The sequence below is a fragment of the Ranitomeya imitator genome, chromosome 1, assembly GCF_032444005.1.
Source record: "Ranitomeya imitator isolate aRanImi1 chromosome 1, aRanImi1.pri, whole genome shotgun sequence".
Taxonomy (NCBI): Eukaryota; Metazoa; Chordata; class Amphibia; order Anura; family Dendrobatidae; genus Ranitomeya; species Ranitomeya imitator.
Genome location: NC_091282.1, coordinates 1,034,145,527 through 1,034,158,198, shown reverse-complemented (window position 1 = coordinate 1,034,158,198; position 12,672 = coordinate 1,034,145,527). Strand labels below are relative to the sequence as shown.

The window sequence follows — 12,672 nt, the reverse complement described above, 5'->3', positions numbered from 1 at the left end:
GGCATGGACTAGGGTTTTTGCAGATTCTTGGTTGAGGAATGAACGGATTCGTGAAATATTTTTGAGTTGAAATCGGCAGGAAGTGGAAAGGGCTTGGATATGTGGTTTGAAGGAGAGATCAGCGTCAAGGATTACCCCGAGTCAGCGAGCTTGTGGGACTGGGGAGAGTGGGCAGCCATTTACTGTAATGGATAGGTTCGTTGGAGAGGTCACGTGAGATGGGGGAAAGATGATGAATTCTGTTTTGTCCATGTCAAGTTTCAGAAATCTAGCGGAGAAGAAGGATGAAATAGTTGACAGACATTGAGGGATTCTGGTTAGTAGGGAGGTGATATCTGTGTGTCATCAGCATAGAGATGATAATGAAAGCCATGAGATTTTATGAGCTGTCGCAGGCCAAAGGTGTAAATGGAGAAGAGCAGGGGCCCTAGGACTGAACCTTGTCGGACTCCGACAGATAGGGGGCGAGGTGAGGAGGTGGTGTGTCAGTGGGAGACGCTGAATGTCCGGTCTGTTAGGTATGATGAGATCCAGGATAGAGCCAAGTCCGTGATGCCAAGGGATGAGAGGGTCTGTAATAATAGGGAATCGTCCACTGTGTCAAAGGCAGCCGACAGGTCCAGGAGGAAGAGGACAGAGTTGTGTCGCTTGCTCTTGGCGGTTAAGAGGTCATTGGTGACCTTAGTTAGGGCAGTTTCAGTGGAGTAGTGACCGGAAGCCAGATTGTAAGCGGTCGAAGAGGGAGCAAGAAGAGAGATGGGAGGACAGTTCAAGGTAGACGTGTTGTTCTAGTAGCTTGGAGGCATAGGGGAGAAGTGATATAGGGCGATAGCTAGATACAGATGATGGGTCAAGAGAGGGCTTTTTGAGGGTAGGTGTGATTGAGGCATGTTTAAAGCTTGAGGGGAAAACACCAGTTGTTAGTGATAGGTTGAAGAGATGGGTTAGGGTTGGGATGAAGACTGGTGAGGTTTGGGATGAAGTGGGATGGGATCGGGTCAAGTGCACAGGTGGTGAGATGTGATCTTGAGAGTAGAGTGGAGAGTCGCTCTTCTGTAATGGTGGAGAAGTTTGTTTTGGAGGTGGAGGGCTGGGAAGTCGGGAGACAGGGTTCTGGGGGTTGTTGACCAAAACTGTTTCTGATGTTATCAATCTTCTGCTTGAAAAATGAGGCAAAGTCTTCAGCTGAGATGAGTGGGGAGGGAGGAAGTGCTGGGGGACGGAGGAGAGAGTTGAAGGTGTTGAATAAGTGTTTAGAGTTGTGAGACAGGGAGGATATGAGAGATGAGAAGTAGGTTTGTTTAGCCTTGGCGAGTGTGGTCTTGAAAGTAGTGCGATGAAGTGCTCGTTGGAGTGGGATCTTTTCCATCTGCGCTCAGCAGCCCTGGAAGCTCGCCTCAGTTCTTTGGTCAGGCTGGTGTGCCAGGGCTGTCTGTTGATTTTGCGAGCTTTGGTATGTGTAAGTGGGGCAGCAGATTCCAAAGCTACAGCTATTGTGGTGTTATATAGAGCAGCAGCAGCATCCGCATTGTGTAAGGAACTTATATCTGTGAGAGGGAGGAGGGATTCAGAGAATGAGTGTAGGTCAAGGTGTTTAAGATTTCTGCAACGGTGTGAAAGTTTGTGGGGTGGGGATTGTAGACATGGAGTGGAGAGGGAAGAGAATGTGAGAAGGTTGTGGTCAGAGAGGGGAAGAGGTGAGGTAGAGAGGTTAGATAGGGAGCAGAAGCGGGTGAAGATGAGGTCCAGTGTGTAGCCATCTTTGTGGGTGGCTGTAGAAGACCATTGAGTGAGGCCGAAGGATGAATAGATTTTCATTGATCCATTTACAAATCTGATACAAATGGGCCCTTGCCTCCGGTCTGTGAGCCTCAAAGCCTGTCCTATTTTTATTTGATTTGAAGATTAGTCTCGGCCATTAAAGTCTATGGAGATCCATGGGACATGGATGAATCTAGGAAAGACAGGCTTTATACTTCAGAGTTCCATTTGAGCTTCATCCATATTTAACCGATAAATTATAAAACTCTGTGTGACTGCAGACTTATGAATCCCCCCAGTGCATGCACCATGTGCTGGGGAAGATTCACCCGTTTTAGACCCGGGACCTGAGGATATGTATGAGTTATACATACTCCAGGCCAGTGGGTGCAGCCTCGCTCCATACACTTGTATGGAGAGAGGCCACGCCTACTAGATGGCCCCATAACTCTACTGGGCGCAGCCTCGGCTCAATAAAAGTGTATGGAGCGAGGCTAAATCTACTGGCCTTGAGTATGTATAACTCATACATACCCACTGTTCCCCAGTCTGAAACTGGCAAATCCACGCAGCGCACAATGTGTGCGCTGGGGGGATTCATAAGTCTGCAGTCACACAGAGTGACTGCATATTTATCAGTTTTGACTGGACAACCCCTTTAAGAGACAATGTATAAAATGAGTTCAGCTGTCTAACTGCTACAATAGAAAAGGGGGTTGAGCATAAAGCTGGTGCAACTAAGATGACTCCTGACAAACATTCGTCCCTTTCTCTCTCATGGTAACACTCACATGGATGTGGGAATATAGCCTGAGGCTATGTCCACACGTTGCGTTTTTGCTGTGTTTTTTTCCTAAGGCAAAACCTACACTATTCGCAGTAAGAAACTTGCCGCAAAAAAACAGGTTTTTGTTGCGTTTTTTGTCATGATACATTTGTCTCTTGTGCATGCTGATAAGATTTAGTGCATACAAAAATGTGATTCTACTTCATCAGGTTTTGGCACAAAAAACACAGAAAAGACTAATGCCTGCGTTTTTTCAGCATTTTTGCACCACCCATTGCTTTCAATTAGTGAAATACGCTGAAAAAAAAGCGACATGCTCCATTCTGCAAAAAAACAAGGTTCTGCAAAAAAATACTGAGGACAAAAAACAAGCTGTGTGCATGAGATTTCTGAAATCTCATACGCTTTGCTGGCACTGTAAAACTTTGCTTCTCCTTCCTACTGGATCCACTTCTAGGTTTGGCTCAAAAACATTTTGCATGAAACATATGTAGATTTGTAGCCAGATCCACAGCATGAAGTTTTCATTTGAACTTACCCTTATTGCTCAGAAAAGGTTGCAACAATTGGAAATCAATGCTGTTTTTTTTTCCTGATGTTTTTTGCATCAAGTTTTTGTATAGGACAAATGCCAGAGAAAAAAAATGTAACACAATTAAAAAAATGACAAAGCACTATGAAAACCTTATATTTTTTATAATTAAATGCAAGAAAAATAATGTTTACTTGAAGAGGGCATGAAGGTGTTTTTTCATGTGTGGACAGTTGCAATTGTTAGTCATGTAGTGGCATTACAATAGAGCCAATGCTTTGTTCCCTACAGATATAAGCCATTTATGCCGATATCACCTTTGAGAAGTCCACACCTGCTCGATCAACAGGCGCTTTTATAGAAAACTGCTTTGTGATGTGTATGATCAGCTTTCCTCCTCATGTAGGTCCAATGGACCTACTTTTCTGTGCCGGGGTTGTGGTAGTCTTCAGTAAGCAGCATAGTATACTTTGTCAGTTTGTATGTCTTGAAGGAAAAAAATAATCTTCTGTCGCATAAAAAAGAGAAAGCTAATGAGTGTTTTCTCTGTGAGACGTGTGGGTGGGATGAAAAGGGCAAAGTTAAGTGGAACTTGTTCAATTTATTTTTGTGGCGATAAGCCTATAAATGGCCTTTTATCTGTTAAAAAGACTTTAATCTAACTGCATAAAAAAACACTTCTGTAATAACACACTTACAGAAAATATGGATGGCTGAGTCAGCAAAAAGAAGCTGTACATCTTATCTGCATATCAATTTGTATCAAACCATGGCAGAGTAGCAAGGATCATATGTTATGTTGGGTTTAGTCCTTGAATGGACCTTCTTTAGCTATATTTTCAGTTCCAAAAAGCAAAGAAGAGCCCCAAACGTAATCTGGCTCCTGAACAGTGTGCCGGTAATAAAGCAATCATTTTGCTGATATCCTGGGTGAAATTCAGCTAGATATCTGCAGACATTCTAAAAGTGTTTACTCTGCACAATTATCGTGAACGAGCGCTCATCAGTTGCGCATCGTCCTGTGAAAATGGGCCGTGTTATGCCGAGAACAATGGCAGCATGCGAGCTCTGAACTATCTATTACTGATTGGAGTTTTCTCCATAAGCATGTTGTTGATCGACCAACGACCGGCAAACATGTTGGCGGTCATTTAACGCTGCACTTTGAGCTGTGCAAATGGACCTTTAGGCGGGTTTCTGCAGCCATCGTGCATTTTTGCTTCAATTTTTGCTTTTTACATGATGTTGGAAAATTGTGATAAATTACCCAACCCCCACCAGTGGGCTTATGTATACTTTCTCGGAGCCTCCATTCATTGCACAATAGGTTTCATTGTATAATTAAAAGACATCAGCTACTCGCAAAGTTATCAACAGATTTCAATTTAAAATACAAAGCAATCTACAATGAAATCAATATAATACAATGACAGGGTTCATCTGTGAAATATGTTAGGTAACTACTTCAGCTGATGCCAAAGATTGTATTGTTCTTAATAACAATAGTTATTGCAGCTGTACAAAATAGTCTCAATGGCTAGATTGCAGTTCACTATCACTACAATGTTTACATAAAGACTCCTTTAACCCCTTAATGACAGCCAATACGTCTTTTAACTGACCTGCGATATGAGAAAATAGCATTCCCACATAAGTGACAATCCAGCAGCTGTCGGCTGTGCACTATAGCTGACAACTTGCTACATCAGCCAAGCTCAGTGTTTGCACTGTCCAAATCTGTTTAACCCTTTAGATGCTGCTGTTAATAGTGGCTACATCATTATAAATGGTTAACAGAGTGTGGGAGCTTCCTCTTTATCCCAATTGGTGTTCTCAGATCATGATTTTGTGGTCCTGATGCTTGCCCTGGCAATTCATGGCCTAATAGTGGCCTAAAGGTACCGTTACACTAAACGACTTACCAACGATCACGACCAGCGATACGACCTGGCCGTGATCGTTGGTAAGTCGTTGTGTGGTCGCTGGGGAGCTGTCACACAGACAGCTCTCTCCAGCGACCAACGATCAGGGGAAAGACTTCGGCATCATTGAAACTGTCTTCCCTGCACTGACTGTCAGCGCCAGCCGGCCGTAAAGCAGAGCACAGCGGTGACGTCACTGCTGTGCTCTGCTTTACGGCCGGCGCTGACAGTCAGTGCGGGAAGCTGACGCCGGGGGACGTGACAGACATCGGAATGTGAGTATGTACTGTTTTTTTTTTTAACTTTTACAATGGTAACCAGGGTAAATATCGGGTTACTAAGTGCGGCCCTGCGCTTAGTAACCCGATATTTACCCTGGTTACCAGTGAACACATCGCTGGATCGGCGTCACACACGCCGATTCAGCGATGACAGCGGGTGATCAGCGACCAAAAAAAGGTCCTGATCATTCCCAGCAACCAACGATCTCCCAGCAGGGGCCTAATCGTTGGTCGCTGTCACGCATAACGATTTCGTTAACGATATCGTTGCTACGTCACAAAAAGCAACGATATCGTTAACGAAATCGTTGTGTGAAGGTACCTTTAGAGTCTGATGGCTGTTGTAACCTGTTCAGAAGTTAGAGGCATTTAGGTGGTAAAAATACACATTGTCATTCCTATCATGCCACTTTGTATTAATCACTGAAAATCACCCGAAGGGTTAATAAACTACCTGACAGCAGTTTTCAGTATGTCAGGGGGTGCTGTTTTTAAAATGGTATTACTTTTGGGGGTTTCCCAATATATGGGACCCCTAAAGTCACTTCAAACATGGATAGGTCCCTAAAAAAATAAATTTTGTACATTTCCTTCAAAAAATGAAAATTTACTGCTACATTTTTAAACCTCCCAAAATGCTAACAAAAGAACATTTTACAAACGGTGCTGATGTAAAGCAGGCATGTGGAAAATGATATTTATTAATGTTTTGCTGTGGTATGACTATCTGGATTAAAGGGATAATCATTCAAAGTTAGAAAATTGCTAATTTTTTAACATTTTTCTCAAATTTCTGATATGTTTTATAAATAAACACAAAACATATCGACTTAAATTTGCCATTATCATACAGTATAATGTGTCGTGAAAAAATAATCTCAAAATCACTGGGATATGTTGAATCGTTCCAGAGTTATTACCACATAAAGTGACATTGGTCAGATTTGAAAAATTTGGCTCTGTCACTAAGGTGTTAATGTAGCTGAAAAAAACTTTTTTTTTATATTTACGCCATTTCACTAATGATGATAATTTTATTGTAAATGTATGGATAAATGGGTAAATGACTAGTGCTCCCATACCTAAAAGGGCACCTCCTGGGATCTGGGAGCAGAGCACTACTTACAACCGTATACAAAAACGGTTTAAACTTTTTGCAGTGGCCATTTAATTTTTTTCATAGGTCCAGGGTTGTTTTTAGTTTATTTGAACTCAAGTTGGGTAAGTTATCCAAATTTTAAACTCAGGTGAACCTCTAAAGGAGGTCCAGGCTAGCCAGGTTCATATTCATAGGATTGTAACCGCAGCCAGTAATCCAAAACCATCATGTCCTCCATATGAATTAAAAAGTCCACAGATTTGAGGGATAGGTGACCTCCAGTGTCTAGGGATGATTTGTCTTGTTGCTGCTAAAAATAATCTTAATAAACTTTTTCTGATGGATGAAAGTCAGGTAGGAAACACAGAGACGTGTGCTGCTTGAGGTGTATCACAATGTAGTACCAAACAGGTTATTAAAAAAGGTCAAAGATAGCTCTCCAAAGTTTAATAATTTTAGGACAAGACCACCATATATGGATTATACTACCCTCATCTGAATCTCACCTCCAACATCTGTCTGAGGTCCCAGGGAACATATGGTGAATGCGTTCTGGGGTCCTACACCACCTGGAAAGGATCTTGTAGTTACGGTAGTTTCCTTGTTTTTTTTGCTGCAGCCAAAGCCTGATCTCTTGGCTGTAAAAAAAAAAATGCTGCAAGTTTGCTGGCTTCTTTTTGCTGGCTTTTTTTGCTGCTTTTCTTACTGCTTTTTTCAAGATCCCAAAGTTTAGCTTTGCTTCCACCATACAATCATGAACAATGCAAGGTGTTAGGGCACCAATGTAAGACCTATGTGAAACCATAAAACATTTTTTGAAAGAAGGGCAAATTGAAAACAATGTGTAGTGGAAAACATTTTATGTCTGGAAAATAGACTATTCTGAACAAAAAAGTTTCATTGACTTCATGAAAAAATCTACAATTACAAATGTAACAACAACAGTGGGAGTTGAATTGGTCTGGAATAGTTTACCGAAGATATTAGCAGTGCACTTTAACACATTGGTGGGATATTCAGTTGCTCAAGCAATTGTTTACTTTACACTTATCATTAATTTTATCAAATTATATTAATCCTAACTACCTTTGTCAGCTGAGATCAAGACATTTTGATTCAAACTTGAGACTCAACAGGGAGTGTGTTTTCATAGTTAGATATGCTTGCAGACCATTTACAGGATACCTGGGAAAAATAACGATATTCATCCCTAACATCCTATATTTTAAATGACAAACCCAAGGACAGACATAGAAGCTAATATTACTTAACTATAATGGGGGCTGCTGATACACCAATGGAAGCTAAACAGACCCCATTTTGAAGGGATACGTATGATGGTTTTTATATCCGTCATTCAACAAATACAGTTTGCAACAAAACTGATGGTGGTTCTGGTGCCATATTCCTGTATGGATAGTGGTTCTGATGATGTATTCATGTACTGTTGTTGGTTTTGGTCAAGTAACCCTGTACTGATGGTGGTTGTGGTGACCTCTTCATGTAGTGTTGGTTGTTGTGGTGCTGTATTCATGTACTATTGATGGCTCTGGTGATGTATTCACATAGTGATGATGGTTCTAGTGCTGTATTCATCACCAGAACCATCATCAGTACAGGAATTCAAAACCAAAATCGTCATCAGTACATGAATACATCACCAGAGTCATTAACTGTGCATAAAAACGGCACCAAAAAAATCACAAACAGTAAATTAATAGGTCACTAGAACCACCATCAGTGCATGAATACATCCCAAGAACCATTATCAGTAAATAAATTGTAAGGAGCTGTAATTTCCCCATAGTCAGCTCCTTATATCTAAATTGCCAGCCACCTCTTGTAATGTCCCCATAGCTAGACCCTCTTGAAATGTCCCCATAGCCAGACCCTTATGTTCCCATAGTTAGACCCTCTTGTGATGTCACCACATCCCCTCTGATGTCCCTATAGCTATCTCCTTATGTCCCCATAGCCAGCCCCTCTTAGATAACCTCCATTAATTAGGAAAATAATAGAATAAAAATAAAAGCTTATACTCACCTAATCCAGGCTCACTGTCCAGCGCAGCTTAGTCTTCTCTTCCATCTGGTGCAGCAGTGGGCGCTGTACGGAGGGATGACATCACTACATCACAACGTCCTATGAGGAGCAAACAACAACATTCGCACATTTACAGACATAAATATAATTGTGTGGAGAAGGAGCAACTGCCGGTGCACAGGCAGAGAGAGGCCATAATTGTGCTGAATGCCTGCAGTCGGAGGAAGGTGACAAGCGACCACAGACATTCAGCAATGTCAGGATTTTTTTTTTACCTCAGGCAAGCTGGAGGTAGTGCCCCAGGCATGTGCCTACCTCTCATCCCAGCCCAGGTTCAGGGTCACTCTTTCCTGGGCCTTGATACACTCCATAAAAAATACAATCAATACTGACCCTGATTTCAAGATGTTAGCATTTATGTGAATGGAGATTTCAAATGTATACATTTAATGGTATATCTGATGGAATGTCATGGCAATCATGTTCTGGCAGTATTGTATTACTCACAATTGTGGATGGTGACATATTTGTTGACATATTTGTTTTATCTGTAGTCACAAACTATGAAACAGAAATGGCAAAACATTGTGTGTTTTTTGCCTATTACATAGTGTTTCATATACTTCCTATACCATGGAGAATTGGAAGTTATCCAGATCAATAGTACAACTGTGTTCAATAAGCCCAATCCACGAATCTGGGCACTGTTCCAGAATTTTGTGTTTAAACTTAGTTCAGTTTGTTTGTCGAATTCCCTTCTATTATATTTGCCAGCTAAAATGATATTGGTGCAACACTGTAGAAACTGTAGTGACAGAAAATTAACATGGGGGACGTTATTAAAATGACTGAAGGGCTATGAAAGTACTGAATTAAAAATCACATTTTGTGATTAAAAAGTGTTCTGTGTGGTTATCCATTTGTATGTTTTTTTATGTTACTGAACACTTTCTATATATTGAATGATCGGCCATAAGAATCAAAGTTCCTCTCCGTTTGATATGCATATATAGGTATAGAAATGTGCTTTGGCTATGCATTTTTTGCTCTTAGTATACCTCTTAACATTTAGCACAATGACTTCTTGTTTTGTTTTTTTCAACCAAGTTCCCAAAGATGGACTTAAATGCCAAGCTGCGTTTGAAGAAATGAGACTGAATTACATTAAAGAACTGAGGAAAATATTAATGAAGAGTCCACACAGTGCTGGACAGAGCTGGCAGCGATATTTCCACTTAACTAAACTTCTTGACTCCATGCATGATGTAAGTGACTCCCGCACATAGCATTCATTTTATCTCCTCCCCAATGATAATGCATGAGTAATGTTTGTTTGAAAAGTGCTAGTGGTCAGTTTACTTCTCTGCTCTTCCTCCATGACTAGTGTGTGGGGGTTCACGTTTGCTAAGCCACCCGCAATTATTCCATATTTAATGTAATTTTTGGACTGTAAGACTCACTTTTTAGCAAAAATAAAAAAAGCTTATTATTATTTATTTATATAGCACCATTAATTCCATGGTGCTGTACATGTGATAAGGGGTTACATACAGGGTTATAGATATCGTTTACAGTAAACAGGTTTACAGTGACCGACTGGTACAGAGGGGAGAGGACCCTGTCCTTGCGGGACTTACATTCTATCCGTCACATTATTAAAATAGTATGTGTCTTATACTTTGAAGGCAACGTCCTATGATCAAGGAGAACGCTGACACCGCCTCCTTCACAATCACTGAGTGAACTATAGAGCTGCACAGCTCTCCCTCTTCCAGCCTAACACTGACCAGTCTGCTGATCGGTGCAGGGCAGGAGAGAAAGCTACAAGGTTCTGTATGTCATCAGATCTGCACAGATGTTGAAGGTTCTGACTAATTAAGTGTGTGTGTGTGTGTGTGTGTGTGTGCACTGTGTGCTGCAGAGAGTTTAGCATATCACAAGCCCAAACTTAAAACTGACTTTATACATATTAAAAAATCAGTCATCCATGAAAAAACACTTGTTAGTAAAAGTATAAAGAGATCAGTACATACATGGTGGTGATTGGGTGGGCCTGCTGGGAAAGCTGACAGGTTCCCTTAAATTATTTTGAAATATGTTTTCCCATTTCCTGCTGCCTAAACATAGATATACGTTATGTAGTAAGGTGCATTTTATAGTCCGAAAAATTGCGGTAACTTGTAAGATCAGATAATTTACAAGTTGATATGAAATTTTCTTAATATAAAACATATAGCTGGTTCCTTCTTCTGTTAAGATTGTACACAAGAGACCTGACAGTACTGATCCACTTATCAACTCTTCTCTGAAAGCCATACACAGGCTCTATACTTCATACATATCTGGAAGGGGGTGTCTCAATGTCGCCTGTAGGGCAACCAGGTAGTCAGGAAGAAGCATTGGCCTACAGTTACTTGCAGCTGAAAAAGTGCAATTTCTGATCATATGTTTCTAATCCTAATATAGATTTCACATTTTCCCTTACTGGCTCTAGTCTCAAACTACAAACTGAAATAAAAAATATAATAAGGAGAATAGTAAAATATTAAAACCAAATGAAATCTAAGTTCCATCACTTGTTTTATTAAGAGAAAGGAATTAATTTCTAGATGTCCCTCTGGTTCCTCACATTTATTACAGATGACATCAGTTGGCTGGTCAGATAAAGTGATGTCACCACACCCATCATGACAGGCTTTACAGGGTGACATTGTGCACAGGCTGGTGACAGCTAGATGAAGGGAATAGCTGTTCAATTTATTATTTGCATTTATAGTCTTAAAGGCAGTCTGTCACCCCAAAAACTCAAATTGAACTATTTAGACATTCATATAGGGGACAAGCCCCTATAAAAATCATACTTGCACTGTAGATTTAATTAACTTCGTCTTATATGAAACAGTTTTACTAGATATATAAATGTGGATGCTTTGGTGCACCCTTAGTGTGGCCAAAGGTTCTGCATACTGTTCTGCCTCCTCGTTTACCATCCTCCACACCTTGAGGTGATTGACAGTGCTCATTGTGGAGTGCTGCCTGATTTAAATTCCCAGCCCTTCACGCACTGACACTGCATGGTGAGAGCACACATAATGTCAATGCGTGCATGTCAGTGCTCTTCCTTCTCCTGTGTGGAGCAACCACTCGCTGCAAAAAGGAGCACTAAGCAGTTGGTAGCTGATGGTAACAGGAGAGAGAGATTAGCACTCGCACTGTATGTGTGCACACAGTTGGTCACTGCACTGTCAGTGTGCTCTTACCTTTCTCCTGTGTATAGCGGCCGGCCGCTTGCTGCACACAGGATCACACAGCTGTGGACAACCAAAGCTGTCCATACAGGGAAATAAGAGCACGGACACACTGACATTTTGCATTCTCATCTTCCTCTCCTGTCAATGTCGGCCGCCAACTCTTTGTGGGCCTACGTGCAGCAAGCAGCTGATGCACACAGGAGAGGAATGAAAAGGCACCTCAACACACTGACATTGTGTGTGCTCTCGGCCCCTGCAGTGTTGGTGTGCAGGTCTGGGCATTTAGATCAGGGAGTGTTCCACAGTGCGCACAGTCAAGGGGCGGATGGTGGTAACTGAGGGGGCAGAATGATGCACTGAGCCTTTGGCCACGCCAGGGGTGCACCAAAGCCCCCTCATTTGCATATCTGATAAAACTGTTTTTATATAAAAGGAAATTACGGTACTAAAATGTATACTATGTATACTACAAGTCTGATTTTTATAGGGGCTAAGGCGCCCATATGAATATCTAAATAGTTCAGTTTGAGCTTTGGGTATTACAGACTCCCTTTAAACATTTATGCATTTCCTCAGTTTACACTTTACAGATACTTTTTGCTCTGATTTTCTTGTACCATTAGTATTGTAGTGTATACGGTATATTCTTGTATTTTGTCTAGGGATATTCCTCTGACCTTGCCTTACTTGAGGTATGTAGCTGGTTGAAATGATTTATGTGAATATTGCTATATCCTTTTATGTGACATTTTTATTTCTTGTAATGAGTAATAAATACTGCAGAAGAAGTTAATTTGTGGCCGTACTGGCCTGTGATGTTTACGACTGTGCTACCTGCTTGATTTTGCCAAGTTAAAATGATGTGCTAAGACCCTGTATTTCCTTGTACATGATTCTAGAGCTGTTTTTACTTCAGTGTAGTTTTGCTTTTATGAGACTGAAAAAACCTGTGGTAATCTATATCTTGGAGCAGGCAGAAGTGATCTGTGTCTGTCT

At 41.2% G+C, this 12,672-nt stretch overlaps 1 protein-coding gene across 2 annotated transcripts in view; it reads left to right on the top strand.

Moving 5' to 3' along the window:
- Positions 1-12,672, top strand: part of NR3C2 (nuclear receptor subfamily 3 group C member 2) — a 423,462-nt gene that overhangs the window by 380,606 nt on the left and 30,184 nt on the right. For both annotated transcript variants that reach the window (XM_069744049.1, XM_069744048.1), the window contains exon 8: positions 9,533-9,690. In XM_069744049.1, the coding sequence (XP_069600150.1) occupies positions 9,533-9,690 (158 nt within the window). The remainder of the gene's footprint in view (positions 1-9,532; positions 9,691-12,672) is intronic.